At 43.8% G+C, this 21,007-nt stretch overlaps 1 protein-coding gene across 15 annotated transcripts in view; it reads right to left on the bottom strand.

Annotated features, from left to right (window-relative positions):
- The window catches only part of GATAD1 (GATA zinc finger domain containing 1), a 55,825-nt gene extending 34,871 nt beyond the window's left edge, over nucleotides 1-20,954 (bottom strand). For 2 of the 15 annotated variants that reach the window (XR_015724016.1, XR_015724018.1), the window contains exons 1-5: nucleotides 20,501-20,953; nucleotides 19,598-19,723; nucleotides 17,899-17,958; nucleotides 13,634-13,817; nucleotides 1,539-9,488 (exon numbers count right to left, since the gene is read on the bottom strand). Coding sequence is in view for 8 of the 15 variants with exons in the window: in XM_087861082.1 (XP_087717208.1) it covers nucleotides 11,847-12,037; nucleotides 13,634-13,817; nucleotides 17,899-17,958; nucleotides 18,850-18,941; nucleotides 19,446-19,497; nucleotides 19,598-19,723; nucleotides 20,501-20,752 (957 nt within the window). In the remaining 7 variants the exon portion in view is untranslated. The other 13 variants (XR_015724022.1, XR_015724020.1, XM_087861082.1 and 10 more) reach the window with 13 other exon arrangements.
- Nucleotides 20,955-21,007: the final 53 nt, after the last annotated feature.

Below are 21,007 nucleotides of genomic sequence, written 5' to 3' on the forward strand. Positions count from 1 at the left end.
ATAAGACCTGAAACTGTAAAACTCCTAGGAGAAAACATACACCATGTGAAAATTAATAAAAGGAAACCTCATTTAAAATGGAGTTGGGAGGTCAGAGCCAGAAGCTCTCACACCCTACCACTCATCAACTGCAGATCCCAAAAGGAAAAAAACCTCTATTTAACTACTACACCTACAGGAAGAAAGATTTTCTCCTTACCTGGCAACAGCCTAGCCAATCAGAGACTGTCACAGCTCAGCCAATGAAAAGCTGCTGTACTCCCAACGTTTGTTCCATTTACTCAAATAGATTTTTTGTTTGTAACAGTCCCTCCCAACTCCCCTCTCCTCTATACATGAGCTTTCCCATCCTTTGTTCTTCAGGCTTGCCTATGGTTTTACGTAACTTGATTGTCCTGAATTTTAATTCTCTGCTATTCCCGAATAAACCCATTTTTTTTTTCATGGCAAAATAGCTGAGTTTTATTTTTAAGGTTGACATCAGTCTTGGCAATGATTTTTTGGATTTGATCCCAAAAGCAAAGGCACCAAAAGCAAAAGTAAACAAGTTGGACTACATTAAACTAAAAAGCTTTAGCATAGCAAAGGAAACCATCCACAAAATTAAAAGCCAACCTATACCGCAGGAGGAAGTATTTACAAATCATTTATCTGATAAAGGGATAATATCCAAAATATATGAAACTCATACAATTCAACAGCAAAAAATCCAAATTATCCAAATTTAGAAATGGGCACAGGATTTGAATAGACATCCTTCCAAGGAAGAAATACAAATGGCCAACAGGGAGATGAAAATGTGCCTAACACCACTAACCATTAAGGAATTACAAATCAAAACCATAATGAGATAACCTCACACCTGTTAGAATGGCTATTATTAAAAAAACAAAAAAACCAAAAAATCCCAAGAAATAAGTATTGGCGAGGATGTGGAGAAAAGGGAACCCTTGTGCACTCTTGGTGGGAATGTAAATGGATGCAGCCATTATGGAAAAGTTCAAGGGTTCCTCAAAAAATTAAAAACAGAACTACCTTATGTTCCAACAATTCTACTTCTGGGTATTTATCCAAAGAAAACAAAAATGCTAACTTGTAAAGATACCTGCACCCCCGTATTCATTGCAGCATTTACAATAACCAAGATATGGAAACAACCTAAATGTCCATCAATGGATAAATGAAATGTGACATATAATGGAATAAAATCTTGCCACTTGCAACATGGGTGGTCATTAAGTACATTATGCCACGTGAAACAAATCAAACACCAACTGTATGATCTCACATGTGGAATCTAAACAAACACCATGAGCTCACAACATAAAACAAATTAGCGGTCGTCGGAGGCAGGGTGGGGGATGTTGGCAAAATAGGTGAAGAGGGTCAAAAGGTACAAACTTGCAGTTAGGAAATAAGTCCTGGGGATGTAATGTACGGCATGGTGGCTATAGTTAACACTCTATTGTGTATTTGAAAGTTGCTGAAAGAGTAAATCTTTAAATTTCTCATCACAGAAAAAAAAAAAAAGCACTTACCTTGTAGATGAGGTCAACGGCAAACCAAATGTCTTCGCCCATGAGCTCTCACTGTGAAGCATTTGCGTCTCTCACACACGGATTTTCCGCCCAGAAGGATCAGGACAAACTCAAAGAGCTCAGAATTCAAAACAACCTAAGCTCAAGAAAAGCTCCCTGCAGACTCCGGAGAGCAGCAGGGAAGGCAGTGAGCCAAGAGAGCTCCGCGCGTGCCTTCAACCGCTCCCAGGGGAGGCCGCCCCAGAATCTTCAACTGCCGTCTTTGGGTTGCATTTTGTTACTAAAACGGTCAAAGGACACAACTAAAATAATTTAGTAACGAGTTTGATATCCTTATTCTGGGTAAAGAACCCAGGGTTGGGGGAAGCACAACGCCTCACAAGCGGAACACGCTCCTCAGCGACGGTGGGCAAGACCGTTTTTATAGACGCAGCACGGAAGCAGGGCGTGATTGGCTAGGAGGTCGGCATCGCCTTACGAGGCTAGCAGTCCTGTTTTCCAGGGCAAGCAAACCAGCTCCAGCTGAGCTGGAGGACTGTGCGTGGCGGGTGTGGTGGCTGGTGGGTGGCTTTCCCTCACAGGTGTTGCCCCTCGTGCAAGCTGACTTAGCTTTAGATTTGTGATATGGGCCAGCCTCCATTTTGTGGGTCCTGATATATTAACTTTACCAGGAATCATTGGTAGAAATAGGCCTATTGATTAATCTTCTTGAAATGCTCCCCAAACAGGATGCTATCAGATCTTGTTTTCACTTTGTAGAAATTGGGGCTTTTATCAGCTGTATTTTATATACCAAGAGAGAACTAGCCCAAGCAAGTGGTTCTCATTTCTAAGCTGCACATTAGAAACGCCTCTGGAACTTAAAATATTTTTAAGCTTTATTAGAGTCTTGGGAACGTAGTAAGGCCACACTCTCACTCTCAGGAGACTCTGATTTAATTGGTTGCTTGTGGGACGTTCCTAGCAGTGGTTTTTGTTTTGTTTTTGAAGCTGCAGGTGTGATTCTAATATGTTTGCGATTCAATGGCGTAAAGGTGGGGGAGGGCAAAGGAATCTAAGAACATCTTCAAAATGCATATGATTAATTATTGAAATATGAAACAGAGATAATGTTTGTGAACCTGCTGGGTACAAAGCACTATTAGGAGAACTAATAGAAAATGAATCTCCCTCTGGCACAGAATTACATTTCTGGCCTTTGTAAGTTCAGAACCGCTTGGACCTGTTAACAAAGCCGCAATGAGAACCACCAAGAATGGTCGTGCAGGTTATGACCTGTCCAAAGTCTCTTGGGTGAGATAAGAATGGAATCCAGCCTCCAGTCTCTCACCAAGCCCTGAAGTGGCTGCCATCTTGTAACTCTTGCCAAGATACCAAAATGTACTAAAAGCACCCCTGTCGTGGAGGCCTGAGTAAAAACACTGTCTACATTCTCCCTGTTCCAAATTAGAGTGAGTGAATTTAAGATAAGAGGCTTAATTCTAATCCTTGTTGAAAATAAGGGAAGAGATTTCTCTCCCTTCTCTTTCTGTCAGAATATTTACCTTAGAGAACTTATAAATGTGAGCATTTTCTCAGTCTCTTTGCAATGTATCCTTTTAGGAACTAGATGAGCCTTGTGTCAGCTCTATGACCCAGGAACATCATTCTCAAGGACCTGGGAGCCATCTCTGAAATGTAAGTATCAGGAGTGAACACCACTCTCCCCCCGTTTCTGTGGGAGGCTAGGAGCCTAACTTCAATGCTCCAACCTGTCAAAGTACAACCTGTCATAAAGACAGGAGTCTGCTTCCACCCACCCCTGGATCAAGTCGGTCAGCTCACAGAGATGGTCACCCCACTTACCAGGTCAGGTTAGGATGAGCTGCACATGACTAATGGTGCTGCCAAGTTCTCTGAGTTGAGGAATAGTTACCGTTTATCTCGAGAACATGTATGTGACGGGTTGTATCTGCTTGGCTATATAAAAGGCTGAGATTACTTTCTGTCCTTGCAACTTCTTCGCTAACTGCACGTGAAGAACATCCCATTCTGGTTAAGGCTCAATCAATAATAATAGTGTTTTCTTTCCCTACACTCTTTGTGGAGAGGGACTCTGGGTTGAAAGACGATTTTGTTTTCTATTTCTTTTTTAAAATTAATCAATTACTTAAAGTAACCTTTACACCTAACATGGGGCTTAAACTCATGACCCTGAGATCAAGAATTGTACCTCCTCTGCCTGAGCCAGCCAGGCACCCGTTTTCTTTTTCTTTTCCACTTAATTTTTTATTTAAAATCAATTAACATACAGTGTATTACTAGTTTCAGAGGCAGAGTTTGTGACTCATCAGTTGCATCACCCAGTGCTCATTACATCGCGTGCCCTCCTTAATGCCCACCACCCAGTTACCCCAATCCCCCCACCCTCCTCCCCTCCAGCAAGCCTCAGTTTGTTTCCTACAGCTAAAGAGTCTCTTATGGTTTGTCTCCCTCTGATTTCGTCTTACTTTATTTTCCTTTCCTTCCCCTATGTTCATGTGTTTTGTTTCTTAAATTCAGCACATGAGTGAAATCATACATTTGTCCTTCTCTGACTTATTTCGCTTAGCATAATGCCCTCTAGTTCTATCCACATCATGGCAAACGACCCGTTTTCTTTTTAAATTACATTTCCCCAACAGCACCTTTGCCTTTTATTCTAAAGTAACTGTCTTTTTTACTCACATCTTCCCTATCTATGGGGAGAAGTATTTAAGGTGCTTTAAGTATTGAAGGTATTTTCGTTGTAAACCTCTCCCTTCTACTCAGCTTCTGCTAAGCAGGTGGAAAATGGAAATTAGAGTAATTCAAACTAATGATGGGGGCGCCTGGGTGGCTCAGTCGTTGGGCGTCTGCCTTTGGCTCAGGTCATGAGCCTTGCATCGGGCTCCCCGCTCAGCAGGAAGCCTGCTTCTCCCTCCCCCACTCCCCCTGCTTGTGTTCCCTCTCTCACTGCCTCTCTCTCTGTCAAATAAATAAATAAAATCTTTAAAAAAAAAATAATGATGATGTTACAAGAAGTTCAAGTTATGACTGCAAGTTTTCTGCTTGTGGCTCAGTAATTAGCTGCTGCCAGTCGTCATGTTGAATGAGAAATCTTGGTTAGCAGTTCACACTTCTTTAACAGAGACAGATGGCAGCGGTGGGGCTGGGGGAGAGGGAGGAAGGGAGAAAGGAAGAGAAACCATGTAAGTTCAGCCATGTGCAGGGATATTTAAGAAACAAAATTTAGATTTTTAAGTTGTTCTAGATTCTTTGGAACCTAGTACTCTAACTGAACTCGAGGGGTTCACTGCTCGGGGTGCATTCAATTGAACACAACCCTAGAAAATGTTGAAAGTAAAGAGTTCTTATTATTTGTCACAGGTAAGGAGAAAGGAAGGTAGCGCCCAAAGCACTGTGTCCCAAGGGGTTAGTGCTGTGCGCGCCAGGGAACAGGCACAGGGAGCTTGAGGCATTAAGGAACTTACACTATCTCGTTACTTAGGCACTTACTGTGTCAACATGCTACTGAGTACCCTGTATGTTAACGAGGAGATCTTAATATTATAATGAGCGAGAGGTAAATTTAGGGCAACTCGGGGGTTTCTGCACAGGTCCTCGGCTCCAATATGGCTCAAGCTGGCTCAGGCCAGATGGTATCTAGTGGACTGTCTCCTTGGGGGGAGCTGCCTGTTCTGTTTCCCTGCTTTCCTCCCTCCCCCTCCTCCCTTCTGCTGACAGCTTGCAGTCCTCTGATCCGAGAACTCCCCTTTGTGTTTTTGCTAGCAGTATTTCTAACAATAGCACTTTCCCAATCTCTTTTGGATCCTACCGATGGAAGTTCTGCAGTGACATTGCAGTGACATTTCCATGACATTTACTTAACTTCTTCAGGCATTGGTTTCTGTCTCTGTAAAATAAGGGAGTTAGATTAGGTGGTCTCTAAATCCATGATCTCTGAAAAACTTTTCCTTCTGTGGATCATGAGCTACAGTAATACTGATGAGAATTTGCACTAGTTGAAAAAAAACTAGATTAACAAAATCAAATCATATTTGCCTAGCAAGTTTCAGCTTATAAAACTGGACGGGAGCTCTTTGGGTGTTCATCCATTGCGCTATTCTGATGCTCAGGGCCCCACGTATTGGGATGGCTCCACGCTAACCCCTGTGCCCAGTGGCCCTGCTGCAGGGTTCTCTAGCTTGCTAAGAGGATGCCTTGCTGCAGCCATTCCTCTGGCTCTTTCCATGGTCCGCCCTCTTCTTACCAATTCCCCTGCCCCCTGAAGCATGCAGCCCTCATAGTGGCTTGCTGATATTCTGGATTCCTGAGGCCTTTCCTAGATTTAAAATCCAGGACACAAGGACAGGGAAGCACTATCTCCAGACCTGGGATATTTGTGTTGGAGGACCAGAACTAGGAAAGGGAGTCTTGGCTGTGGTGGGCTTGAGTGAGACATGACCTCATAGAATTGAGTCCGGCCTGGAGGGACCAAGAACAGCATGGCTGCCTCCAGCTGGGTTGAGAGTTCTGTTACTGTATTCTCGCTCTCTGCACTCTCGCGCCAAGATTTCCAGTTACCTAATGGATACTGAAATCCAGGAAATGCCTCATAGCCCTCATGTCACAAAACAAGACAACTCGTCAGTTACTCCTACCTGGAAAGCTACTGCTATTATTTGTTATCTTCCAAAAATAAGACGCAGGTCTTCCTTAATTCATCCTTCTCCCTCATTCTTTACTTCTGACTAGTCGTTCAATTCTGTTGACTTTATTTCCTACATACCTATTTTTTATTGTGGTAAAATAGATGTTACATGAAATTTAGCTCTAGCCATTTAAAAATGTACAAATCAATGATATTAAGTATATTCGCAATATTGTGCTACCATTACTATCCATTTCTAGAAACAGAAACTCGGTACCTATGACATTCCCCTTTCTCCCAAGCCCTTTTCTGTCTGTCCCTATCAATTTGCCTGTCCCGGGTACATTGCTCAAGTGGTAGTATGCAATGTTTGTCCTTCTGTGTTTGGCTTATTTCACTTACCATAATGTTTCCAAGGTTCGTGCTTGTTACAGCAAGTATCAGAATTTCATGCCCTTTTATGGCTGAATAATATTCCACTGTATGAATATACCACATTTTGAGTATCTATTCATCTGCAAATGGACCCTTGGGATGTTTTCATGTGTCTTATTTCAGGATAGAATAACAAAATATGGGGGCGCCTGGGTGGCGCAGTCATTAAGCGTCTGCCTTTGGCTCAGGGCGTGATCCCAGGGTTCTGGGATCAAGCCCTGCATCGGGCTGGCTGCTCCGTTCGTTGGGAGCCTGCTGCTTCCTCTCCCACTCCCGCTGCTTGTGTTCCCTCTCTCGCTGGCTGGCTGTCAAATAAATAAAATCTTTATACAAAAAAAATGAATAAATAACAAAATACTATAAACAGGGGGGCTTAAACAACACGTTAATTTCTTACAGTTCTGGAGGCTGGGAAGTCCTAGATCATGGTGCTGGCGGAATCAAGGTGGAGAGAGAAAGAGGAAGGCTCTTGTCTTTCTTCCTCGTTTTTTTTTTTAAATATTTTATTTATTTGAGAGAGAGAGAGCACAGAGCGAAAGGAGAGGGAGAAGCAGACTCCCTGCTGAGCAGAGAGCCAATGCAGGGTGTGATCCCAGAACTCTGAGATCATGACCTGAGCTGAAGGCAGATGCCCAACAAACTGAGCCACCCAGGTGCCCCTCTTCTTCTTAGAAAGACACTAATCCCGAGGTGCCCGGCTGGCTCAGTCAGGTAAGCATCTGCCTTTTGCTTGGGTCATGATCCCAGGGTTCCGGGATCGAGTTCCAAATCAGGCTCCCTGCTCAGCGGGGAGTCTGCTTCTCCCTCTCCCTCTGCCCCTCCCCCTGCTTGTACTCGCTCTCTGTCAAATAAATAAATGAAAAATCTTAAAAAAAAATCAAGAAAAAGAATATAAAGTTCACTTAATTCTAAGTACATCAATTGTTGACATTTTATTTCCACTTTTGTTTTTATGTTTATGTGCACGTAGGTGTTTTACAGAATCAGAACCATTGTTCATGTAGTTCTATATTTTTTATACTGAGCATTTTTTAAGGATTTCTTTTTTTTTTGAGAGAGAGAGCAAGGAAGAGCAAGGGGGGTGTGGCAGAGGGAGAGGGAGAAGCAGACTCCCAGCTGAGCAAGGAGCCCAACTCGGGGCTTGAGCCCAGGATCCTGGGATCATGACACGATCAAAGCAATCACCCAGCTGCCTGAGCCACCCAGGTGCCCCTATGTGAGCATTTTGATAAGCATTTCTTATGTAATAAATTCTATTACAAACATATCAGAATTTGGATCTTCAAGTTGTTTCTTGTTTTTCACTTTTTTTTTAAGATTTTTTATTTATTTATTCGACAGAGATAGAGACAGCCAGCGAGAGAGGGAACACAAGCAGGGAGAGTGGGAGAGGAAGAAGCAGGTTCATAGCGTAGGAGCCTGATGTGGGGCTCGAACCCATAATGCCAGGGATCACGCCCTGAGCCGAAGGCAGACACTTAACCGCTGTGCCACCCAGGCACCCCTGTTTTTCACTATTTTAAACAATACTGGAAACAACCTCTTCTTACACATATTTTTGTCCACATTTCATATCTTCTTAGCATGGGTTCCTGTGGTCCCTAGGTCCCTGGCCTGTAATGGTCCCTGCCCCTGGAATTCACACCTTTATGTAGTCCCCTCCCACATTGTACCAGGCATGATCTGTGTGACCAAAAACATATGGCAGAAGTGAGGGCCTGTCACTTCCAGATTAGGTTATAAAATGATGGTGGCTTCTGTCTTGAGTATGGGTGCTCTCTCTCCCTCTTTCTCTATCATGGATCATTCAATCTGGTGGAAGCCATGTTGTGAGCAAAGCTATGGAGACGTCAGCATTGTGGAAAACTAAAGCCTCCTGCCAATAGCCACATGAGTGAGCTACTGCTCCTCTTTTATTTTGGTTTGGTTTTTACTTTGTATACACATTTTTTTCTGACATAGAAATTTAGAATTTTATGGAGTGCCTGGCTGGTCCAGTCTATAGAGCATGTGACTCTTGATCTCAGGGTTTTGAGTTCAAGCCTCATGTTGGATGTAGAGCTTACTTAAAACAAAAAACCAAAAAACAAACATTAAAGTTGCCTACTGATGAAAGAAAGAAAGACCAAATTACTTAAGAAAAAAAATTAAAAACCCATTATATAACGGGGCACCTGGAGCATATGACTCTTGATCTCAGAGTCATGAGTTCAAGCCCCACACTGGGCATAGAGCTTACTTTAAAAAAATTTAAAAATAGGGGAGCCTGAGTGGCTCAGCGGGTTGAGGGTCCAACTCTTGGTTTCGGCTCAGGTCATGATCTCAGGGTCTTCAAATCGTCCCATCAGGCTCCATGTTCAGCAGCGAGTCTCCTTGAGATTCTCTCCCTCGGCCCTTCCCCCTGCTCACACTCTCACTCTCTCAAATAAATAAGTAAAACTTAAAAAAATAAAACATTAAATAAAAAAATAAAAATCTTATAATTCAGTCTGTCCATCTTTCCCTATGTGAACTCATTACCTTTCAATTTAAAAACATTTATCAAAATAATACAGATAGTAAAAAAAAAAAAAAGGCCAACTCAAGTAATTCTAAATAGCTTATGATAAAAAACAGTGGTTCCTTGCTTTATGCTTCCGAGTCTCAGTAACTATATCAGTCAGGATTTGATCAGAAAAACAGACCCACTAAGGATGATCTAGAATAAAGGATCCATGCTAGAGATTTTACCTTACACAGCTGTGGGAGCCCGCTGAACAGTCTGTGTAGGGCTCTTGCTTCTGTGTCTGGCACTGGGGCCAGCAGGGCAGGCAGACTGGAATGGAAGATGGACTTGAAGTGAGGAGAGGAGGACCAACTTGAACCTGTGTCAGCCAAGAAACTGAATGGTTAGGGATAAATTTTCCAGATGACATTGTCAAGATTTATTTGTGTACAGGAACTATTTAAAGCTCATCCTAAAAATATCCTGTCAAAACAACCTTAAAAATATTAATCTAGTAACAATCTGAAATTCTACTTGACTGTAGAGAATTTGAAATTTAAGCCAAAGTTAGTATGAACTAGTACTAACTAAAACATCAACAGGCATTTTAGTGAACAGCATCTAACTTGGACTCTACAGTAAGCACTTCCCTTAAGTGAGGACCCAAGTTAGGTGCTGTGGGAGTTATAGAAATGAGCACATAAAACACACCATCTCTGGGATGCCTGAGTGGCTCAGTTGGCGTCTGCGTTCGGGTCAGGTCATGATCCCAGGGTCCTGGGATTGAGCCCTGAATCAGGCTCCTTGCTCAGCTGGGAGCCTGCTTCTCCCTCTGCTTGCACTCTGACAAATAAATAAGATCTTTAAAAAAACCAAAACCAAAACACCATCTCTGTCCTCCAGGAAGCACAGGGGTGGGAATAGGGGTAACAGAAGCAGAAACTTAAATGCAACAATAGAATAGGATATTGATTGATTTCAAGGATGCATGGGAATCTGGAAAGGTCTCATGGAGAGAGAGAATTTGAGGGCCTTACGAAAGGCCTTTGGGGTGGAGTTGAAGGGAACAATATGAACAAGGGCTCAGCCAGGAAAATGAGGAGGGTGTTGGGGGAAACATTTCAGTGGTGGCGAGAAGGAGGAGACAAGACTGGGAATGTAGACTGGGGCCATATTGGGGTAGGCCTTCAATAACAGGAGAAAAGGAATGAATTTACCCAGCAGGCAGTGGGAGCCACTGGTATTTGTTGAGGAAGAAAGTGAAAATTTAATCTTTATTTTAAAAAATATTACACAAGTATGTACCAACTTATAAACAAATGGGTAAGCATATATACTTTTTCAATATATCCTCATTTTAATAAGTATTGTACATTATTTCTTTTATCAGTTGGCCACTCTTTGAAATTTTCCTAAAATCAATTATATATTGATCAATCTATTGCTCCGAATTATGAGCAGGACACTGGTGTTTTCCGTTTATACCATTTTTAGGTAGAAAGCCCCACATTTAATTGTTTAAATAAATCCAAAGTAAATACAATGTAAAAAATAAATTTTAATCCAAAAGTTTCAATATTGGCACTTAGCTATTTACAATGGTATTTACAATCAATTTTACATTAACTTTTGTGGGGGGAACTATGAGCACAGAGCTATCTACAGTTGCTCCCTTCTAACATACAAACCACAGCTGTGCAGAAAAATGTTAACAGTTAAAACTGCTACACCTCAAAATCCTTATGATTAAATTAGATTCTGGCAAATTTTCCTGGGGCTGAAAAATGGTGGTTAAGGTCAGGAGAGAAGAGGTGGGTGTGCCCAATCCCCACGTCTTCCCGTCTCCACACTGTTGTTCCCCTCCTTAGCTGACCTGCCCTGGAAGTAAAACCTATACCTGAATTCGGACACTTCCGTGAGAAACACGGCATCCGGGTCTAAGACCTTATTTTAGGCCTGTTACTATGAGTCTACAGCAGATGGTTTAACTCTAAGTAGACTCTTTTTAGATATTAATGCTTATGACCATGCCCAATGGTTGTTTTAATGATAGAAACTACCGAGGGGGGTGTCTGAACACCACGTGATTTCGGTGTGCTTTTCATAAAGCTGACTGCACTGCAAAATTTTATGGTTTGACTGGGAGCCTCACTTTGGGAAGGGAGGTGGAAACAATGAAGATCAACAATTCTGAATCTGTTTGCTACATAATAAAGTTTTAAAAAGCTCTGGCTAATAAAATCATCCGCCACTCACTTTCCTTGAGGTCAGTCTATCCAGCATTTTTTAGATGTAAAAATAAAGCTTGTGTACCTCTGTGATAGACACAGTTGGTCCTAGCTACATTTTATTTGATCAAGTCCTCGGTCAAAAATCCAAACCTTAATTAATATTTTGTTCTAGTAGAAAAATACAATCCATTGATTGTAATGAGTTTCTAGAAATAAATCATGGAGAAAAATAGATACTACCTGTTCCTAATGGTTTCCTTGGAAATCGCAGCCTTTGCCTGGGAAGATACACACATATAGAATATATTTAACTTCAAAACATATTTAATTCCTTGCTATTCCTTTTAAATTCCCAAGTGGCTAGTAATAAACAAGCTAATGATTACTGGGTAATTAGGGAAAATTTTTTAGTCATTTTTTCATCTAAGAATTTCATGAAAGAAACACGTGGCATGTCTTACACTGTACGAATACGAGATGACTGGAAATAAGTTTCACATTTGAAACTATAAATGGTTAGCAACTGTTTCCTTAATAGTGATTGCGGGAGTAGGTCCAACGTGAGTCCATATGTAGCCCTTCTCTGGTCTGGTCGGAACTGTGGGAAATGGAGATGAACGTGACTTGAAATATTCAGAAGGCGCATGACACACAAATTCCAAGTATTCCATTTTCCTTGGAAGATCTTCCTCTGGTCCTAAAAGGCAGTCGATGGAAAGACCAAACACAGTTTTGAACATATATATCATTTTCATAAAAGATTAAAATTCCTAGACGCTAGGAGAAACCACTCTGGTGGTGCCCTGATGTGAGTCCTTGACACATGTATTATTCTAAAGTCCCTCTGTCATTTTCTTCTACTTGAGCTGTTCCGCTCCCCCAAACAGTGACTCAATATAGAAAGGATTCTAAAAATAGTGTTAGTACTAGACAGTGTTTGTGATCTGCCCACTGCTCTAAGTACTGCACACACGGATACTTCGAGGGCTCAAAACTATGCTCTGAGGAAGGCGCTATTATTATTCCTGTTTTCTGTGGGAGGAAAACAAGACAAAAGAGGTTAAGGAACTTGTCCAGAGCCACACAGCCAGTCAGCGCTGGGCTAGGAGGCCAGATACAGAGTGTGTGCCCCGGCTCTCCATGCTGCGCTCCCCCCTCCAGTGTCTGAGGAGGAAGAGGAGGAGGTGGGAGGGGAGCCCCAGAAGTGATTCTTCACATCACCGCCTCTGCCGAGAATCCTGTCCTATAGGTCACGGAGATAAAAGTCCCTCTTCTATGTACCTACAAGCAGAAGACTAAAACCGATCACGTACCAAACTTCACACGTGGGTGAGAATAACAGCAGTACGTTAAGTGTCCCTGAGTTCCCTCTGGGAAAAAGACAAAACGAAACCTTTGTATGCAAAAGGAATGCATGCACATTGCAGAAAGGTTGAAAATATGGGGTAACTTACAAACTCTGAACACTTTTAAAATTGTATTAGTCAGCAATTTCTTCCTGTGAGTCTACATCAAGAAACATTTATACCACTTCCTCTGTCAGCCTTGAAGTTAGTAAGAGTACAGTGGCTGCCACTTCGACTGTACACGATGATATGTTATAAAAGGTCTAGGATGAGGTGTGTGACATGTAGAGGGACACATAATGAAAATTTTTAAGATTCTAGAAATAATGGGGACAGTTCGTTTTGAAATTATTTTTAACTAGATTTTTATAAGTAAGCCTTATTCCAGAGTAATGAATTCTTTTCAACGTTTAACCCTGGGTCACTCAAAAATCTTATCCAAACCCCAACTGTGTAAGAATGTCTTTCGTATTTTCAATAAAGCTCTTCACTTTTTAATATTTAATGATGATTATGTTTCCTTGTTATGGACTGAATTATACTCCCCCCCCAATATGTTGAGGCCCTAAGCCCCATTGTGATGGTATTTAGAGATGGGGCCTTTACGGAGGTAATTAAGGTTGAAAGAGGTCATAGGCTGGAGCCCTAATTTGATAGGACTGATGTTCTTCGAGGGAGAGGAAGAGACGCTAGGAGTACGCACACACAGAGGAAAGGCCACATGAGGACTCAGCGAGAAGGTGGCTGCGTGCAAGCCAGGAAGGTGACCCTGACAGCACCCTGATACTCAACCTCTAGCCTCCAGAAGGCTGAGAACATAGGTTTTGTGTTTGTGCCACTCGGCCTGTGGTATTTTGTTATGGCGGCCCGAGCAGACTGATACCTTCTGTTATATAACAACGGAGAATTACCTGAGTTCAAGAGCCTGCACCACCTGTCAAACTCACCGATGATGTAGGATGCAGGATCAAACTGGTCCCTGGGGCTCGAGAGGGTGGGAATGAGCCACGTCAGGGCGGCGCTTTTCTCACAGTACTGGTCCTGGATGAATCCCCTGATCTGAGCATAGTAGGGCTTTCCATCTTGTTCATCAATCACAGAAACAACATCTCCAATTTGGTAATATACTCCCTGGGGGAAACAGAAGAGAATCCCATGTTTGAAGTAGAGAAAAACACCACAGCTATGAACTGAAACCTCCCTAACACAAAATAAAGTTTGCAAAGGGGTCAGTGAAACACCTTTGAGACGGTCTAATGCATCAATGTTTATATGGTTGATTCCAATTCTTTTTTTTTTTTTAGAGAGAGCACTAGAGTGAGGTTGGAGGGGAAAAGAGAGAGGGAAGAGAGAGAATTTTTTTTTTTTTTAAGATTTATTTTTGAGAGGTAGAGCTCTCATGTGGGGTGGGAGGGGCAGAAGGAGAGGGAGAGAGCGAGTTAAGCAGACTCCATGCTGAGCACAGAGCTGATGCGGGGCTCAATCTCATGACCCTGAGATCAGGACTTGAGCTGAAATCAAGTCGGATGCTTAAGCAACTGCACCACCCAGGTGCCCTTTTTTATTTTTTTTATTTTGGGGAAAGAGAATCTTAAGTAGGCTCCACACGGATGGGGCTTAATCTCACGCCCCCGAGATCATGACCTGAGCTGAGATCAAGAGTGGGACGCTAAACTGATGAGTCACCCAGGAGCCCCTGAAGCCAATCCTATCGTTGTTCACTCTTGAATAAAAATTCTACACACACACGAAAACTTGCATCTGGAGAAAACATTTGTTTATAAAGACACTTTGGTCTCCTATCAGAACAGTATTATCCCTATTTCTTTGGCCACAGCCATTGAGCTGTAGAAAGGGAAGTGACGTTGCTGCAGGCTACTTAGGGCAGAGAATGCCGCTGAGGCTCCTTCACCGGCTCCGGGTCCAGCTCTGCCCTGTACTGAAAAGCAGTGTTCACCTGATAAGACTATGTTCTACACCCCTCCCCCTCGGCCATCCATGAAGAAAATGGACATCACACTTTCAAACCCAAAGAAATGAGAGAAACACTTCTGATCATAACCAGGATTCGGGATGGGTCCCTTGCCATTCACTCTGCTGTCTGCCCACAAGACAATGACCTGCATTTCTGGCATTCACGGCTTCAGGTCTCACCCCGGCTCCACTTCGCAGCCAACTAGCTCATCTGTCATGCCTGTGTCAAGCCCTCCCTGACTCTCCCCTGCCATCTGTTGCACGTCTCCTTCCCTAGGTTTTCAAAAGGAAGTAATTCCTCCCTTGAACATCCACAGTGGCTGATCCAAATCTTTAGGGTACTCAGCACTCCCTTAGGTGGGTGTGGTTCTCAGCCGGCGAAGGTAATCCTTGACTGGCAGGAACCAAGTGTGATTTATCACTGCTTCCCTCAAAACGGCGCCTTGGCAGCAGGTAAAGCTGCTGGGTGTGCCCCTCAACCGTCAAAATAATTCTGAAGAAATACCTCCAGGGAGTGGGCTGTGAGAGGAGCTTTTCCTGGTGGATCCTTCATCCACGTGTCTAAGGGCGACAGCTGCATCTGGTTCACTGCGGACGGGCAGAGTCAAGGAGGCCACACCTGCTACTTGCTAGTTCATATCCATCATCAGCTGGTCCTTGGAGCCACTCATCAATGTTCTAAGTTATTTGTCATATAAATACTTTGCATTTATGGTTTGCTTTGTCTACATGTAGAATCATTATTCCCAAATTATAAATGATTAAGTCATTTTTTTGCACAAAGAACAGGGCCTTATCATAGACACTCAAATATATGCTGAATGAATATTAACTCAAAATATATGATAGTGTGAAAACAGAACTGCAAGGCAAAGACAATGGCTTATTGAAAGATTCCAGGGTGGCTCAGTTGGTTGAGCATCAGTCTTGCTTTCCGCTCAGATCATGATCGTGATCATGGTTGGGAGACTGAGCCCCGTGTCAGGCTCTGCACTCAGTGGGGAGTCTGCTTGACATTCTCTCTCTCCCTCTGCCCCTCCCCCTGCTTGCTCAGGTGCTCTCTCTCTTGCTCTCTAAAATAAATATATAAATCTTAAAAAAAAAAAAAAGATTCCAATGGCAAGCAGTACCTGGCACATGGTTAACTGTTTATTAGTACGTGTTGTATTGTGTATGTATATACAGAAAGCACTAACCACGAGTAAGGCACTTAATCTAAGGAGTCCCTCCGTTTGCAGGGAGGTTTCAGGGTTTCTGGCAGGAAAGAAAGGTGAACACAATATACTGAAGAACACTGGATTAGGAGTAAGCGGGGCTGTTCGTGGGGCTCATCTGCCCCAGGGAGGCCATTCAAACCCTCTGGGGTCTTGGGTGCCCACACTCCTGGCCGTCAGTACCAGTGGCTCCCACTCAGCAACCTCTCGCATGCGTCATCTGGGCTCTAGTTCAGCAGATGGCAAGGACCTTGTAAGCCCTCCTGCCCGGTGCTGCGTGTGGCGGCAGCCTCTGCGATCCTGGGTATCGGCAGCAGTACCTGAGTATTTTGTTGTACTTTGTCCTTATTGTCGAACAAACTGGGGTGGCAGACAGCAATAAAAAGTACGGCCCTTGTGGGGTGCCTGGGTGGCTCAGTCTGTTAAGCAGTTAAGCGTCTGACTTTGGCTCAGGTAGTGATCTCGGAGTCTTGCAATAGAGCCCTTTATCGGGCTCCCTGCTCAGGGTGCACGTGCATGCATGCACACGCGCACTCGCTCTCTCAAATAAATAAATACAATCTTAAAAAAAATAATAACAGGTCCCACTCGCATTTCGCCTTTGGTTGAGACATGCCTGGAAATCATTAGTACACTAAATCCTTAGCCAAACCAGCTGCTGTTTTTTTTTTTAGAAGTTTGTTTATTTATTTAAGTAATCTCTACGCCCAACGTGGGGCCTGAACTCACAACCCCAACGCCAAGAGCTGCACGCTCTACTGACTGAGCCAGCCAAGTGTTCCGCTGTGAGAGTGAGACACAAATTTGAAAACACGATGATGCCAATTTCTACTATTCATTGAGTGCTTACTCTGCTAAATGCTTAACAGACTGACCTCGCTTGACCCACTGAGGTGGCTGCTATTTACAATCCCTATTTTATAGATGAAGAAACACCAGAGAGGTTGGTCTCGGCCCAGTCACACAGCCACTTGACAGTGGGGCCAGGAGCTGAGCTCTGCCATCAGACTGCCTCACTCCCTGCCTTGTTGGTTATAGAATCCTTGACAAGTTCAGGAAGTTCTCTGTGCTTGACTGTCTCATCCATAAAATGGGGATAACAGTAGCACTTCACGGAGTGGACTGAAGTAAAGCCTGTGAAGTGCTCACCTCAGGGCCTGACCCACAGCAAGCACATACTAAACTTCAGCTATTTTGTTTATTATTAACAATGCATGAAATGCTGGAAATATAGGAGCGATGTTTGCCTGTGTAGAGGCTGTTTTAAAACACACAGAGTATCATACTTGAGTTTCTCAGTGTTTGGTCCACTTGGGTCAGGTATGAAGTACAATTCATGCCACTGCCCCCAAAAGATAGTTCAGACCCCAAAACATCAAAAGTATGTAATCGCTGCTGCCTGTGCCAGGCCCGCCAGGCTTTGGAAGTCTTTTCTATGTAGCAAGTGCTTTTCTAAGGCTTCTGGCTCAAAAATAATGGTATGTCACATCTCCCACTGAAGGACCAGGTTGTCTGTGGCCTTTGGCCCTAGGAAACCTGACTCCCTCACACTTTTATCAAAACATTTTGGACTTTCTCTCACCATCTACTTCTAGTAGATGTTCACCCCCACTACTGCCCCTATTCCTCTCACTTCTGCTTAAAGGCATTTTAGAATCCCTGTGCCTCCTCCACCCACTAGCCATCAGGTCTATACACCCTCTACTTGTCCAAGTCCCCACCCTGGGCTTCTCACACAGTCACTGTCACAGTGACGAGGGTGGCTCACGCTTTCATGACTCTACACTATACATTAGCATTTTAAGATATTTTAATACTTAAAAATACCATGTTTCAGTAAGTACTCCTCCAGCTCTGGATGAAATGTTTTATACCACCCACCTAAGGGGAAAAATAGCTTAGGAAAGAACAAAAACCAATCACACATTATACGGAGGAGCAGAGACCTCTGGACTAACCCAACATTTGGCGGCATATCATGCAACAGGCCCAAATTGTCCCTCAGTAACCCTACAGATGCTTACCTTGTAGAAGATTGATTCCGCAGTGATTATAGTGGAAACCGACTCAGGAGCTTTGATGGGCTAGGGAAAGAAGACCCCAAAGTAAACATATTAGCACATTCCGTGTGTGTGTGTGTGTGTGTGTGTATAGCGTATACAGGCATTTTTCCAGTCATCTACGACAGTTCTGTAACTTAAGAAATACTAAAGCTGTTGCTGGTTGACCAGAAGTGCAATAAGAAGACGATATGCTGAATGTTGTGGCAAAGCACAGTCTGAGTATTTCTGTGGCTATTTCTGCTACCATCAGCTTAAAAATTGCTGAGAACTAAAGCACAAGTTTCTGACTTTGCTGAGATCTACCTCAAGCGCTCTCAAAGCTTTATCCTCTCAAAAAGAGGATACTGTTAACAATATTAACATTCTGGTTATAAACAATATCCTGGCTCTGAAGGCCTGGGCATGACAGAAGTGGAAGTCATAAAAAAAGTGTAGACGAACACAAGGTGAAAAAGTGTCTCCTTGAAGACGTTTTCCATCTTAACGATGGAACTGGCTGGGATACTTGTCATCAGAAGTAATTCTCTGGCGAGGCTGAACTAAGGTTATATGAAACTTCCTTGAGAGATCTTAATCATTTGCCAGCACCCAGCCATTACTGCAATCCCTCCTTAAGCTGTAGTACCCGCTTATATGCCACAACGCAAAAACCAGGCCTCCCCAAATGTATCTGGGTACCATCTTTGAAGAGACGGGCTGCTAGCAAAACAGGTACTGAAATAATTACAGAGCTTATTCTATCACACAGAAGAGGAAAGCGTGTGTGTCCGTGATACAACTATAATCACACGCACATTTACTTAACATGCTTTGGCAACAGATGCCTCATTTTAAGAAAACTAAATTATAAACGTCTTAAATCAATTAGTCAACTATTCTGAATAAGAATCTGCAATCGGCACAAGAATTTACTACAGGGCCCCTGTGTGTTTCACAAATGAATACGCCCGACTTCAGAAATGCCTTCACTGGTAAGGGAAGCATTCCTGTTCTGAAAGAAAAGAACACCATACTGAGGTTTAAAAAAGTAGTCTACAACCCACTGTCCACCGGGTATGACCATTTTCCCCTAGTGTTTACAAAAATATTGAGAAATTACTGAAACAAAAGGTGCTTTCAACTACCCCCAGCACAAGTCTTTCAACCATCTAGTTTCTTACAGCAGAAGAAAGGCTTAGCAAAATTCTTGATTCACATTCATCGAATTGATCATAAGTCAGTAAGATATATTTTCTGGGGCTGTAATAACATACAAATATGGAAACGAATGAGTTCCAGTGTTATTTACTTAAATCTTTAAAGAATAAGAAAAAAAATTTTTTCCCTAATATATCTGGCTATATCAAGAACCATAATCCCATCTCCTCATTGCAAGGAGGACCCAATAAAATGCATTCAAGGTTTACGTTTCCTTTAGACTCATATTTTTTATTCCCCAGTGGAAAAAATTAAAAGCTAAAAAAAGAGGATATTGTTAATTATAAGCAGTAAGTCTCCTGCCACAGAGCTCTCACTTCCTTTTAAGAAGTGTGGACCACTCCCCAGAACATTGCAGAAAGGCTAGGAAGAGCAAAATTCAGATGAGAGACGAAGGCAGTGACAAGGCACACCACACACACAATGCCATTACCGTGAAAGACACTGTCCACAATCAGCTTACATTTTTTAACTTAAAAATATGTCTTCTCCCTTTCCCTTTAGTGGAAACTTTCTTCTCAGCAGCTGGAGCAGATTTGTATTTAGTGTTTCTGAGCCGAGCAGACCTCCTGTGAATTTCCTGCTTACTCTATAAACATTTAAAGAACAAAAAAGATAAATAAAATTGTAGAAAGACTGCTGTCCCTATACAACCATCTTACAAGAACTTCAGAGAATGCACTTTATGCCGACTTTTAAAAGCTAAGTAAGAATGTGGCTTTTCTTTTTATGCTGGGTAATCATAGGAACTGGGCTAATTAAAACAGGAGGCCCCTAGACAAGCATCTCCAGAGGCTCCAAAAAGTGTGAACTACTTACAACCGGGCATGGGGAGGAGTAGGAGTAAGTCTACGGCAAGGCATGAACTATTCGTTTGTACTGTTTATAGTGGAGAACATCCCTTAACTACTCAACTCTCCAACCCAGCCAGCGGGTTGGGTCTGGCACTTCCTATAATTGAATACTTATGCTGCCATTTAAAACAATGACATGATAATCTTAATAACATGACATAATAAAATAACCTTTAACAGGCAAAGTAGGTCCTGTAGCATGACCCCGTTTACGTGTGTATTGAGATGTCTGGTTACCACCGCAAATGGTATTACAATGAGGGGTATTTCTGAAGGGTTTTAAATTTTCTTGCTTCTTTACACTTTTCAATTACTCACAATAACCAAAGGTGCTTAGAAGGGGCCAAATCAGTGAAGATCTCATTGTGGGGTGGGAGCGGGCGGCCCTCTCTAGCAGGGTCACCGCGGTCCGGGAAGGCCCACGCGCGCGCCCACTCCCGCCCGGCCGGCCCCCGCCCACCCACCCCAAGCCCGGTCGGCCTCCGCCGGCGGGAGGGGCCTGAGGAGCTCACCTGCTTGCCGCCCCCGCCCCCGTTGCTCTGCGGAGGGGCGGCCGAGGTGCTGGCGAAGGTCGCCGCGCCGAAGCCGCCACCGCCGCCGCTGCCCCCCGTCCCGCCAGCCGCTCCCGAGCCGGAGCCCCCGCCGCCCGCGCCGCCCCGGCCCGTGCAGTGGTGGCAGAGGATCTCCCCCTGCGGGCCCTTCTTCCACATGGAGGACGACGTGGTCTTGCAGACGCTGCAGGTGGGCTTCAGGCCCAGTGGCATCGTGGCGGGCTCAGGCGGCCCCCGCGGGCGCAGCGACACGGGAATGGCGACCGCCGGCCCGGGCCGCCCGCTGGTCGGCCCGCCACTCCCAGCGACAGGAAGAGCGGCGCGGGCGCCGAGCTGTCCACGCAGGGACCCGAGGGCGGCCGCTGCCCCCTGGAGGCAGGAAGGCTATTCCACCCTCTCTGCGACCGCCACCAGCCCTGGCTGCCCCGCAGCGCCGGGAGGCGGGCCCGGGGGCGGGGCCTGGCCTGG

The sequence above is a fragment of the Ursus americanus genome, chromosome 3, assembly GCF_024610735.1.
Source record: "Ursus americanus isolate L20-20 chromosome 3, mUrsAme1.1.p, whole genome shotgun sequence".
Lineage (NCBI taxonomy): Eukaryota > Metazoa > Chordata > Mammalia > Carnivora > Ursidae > Ursus > Ursus americanus.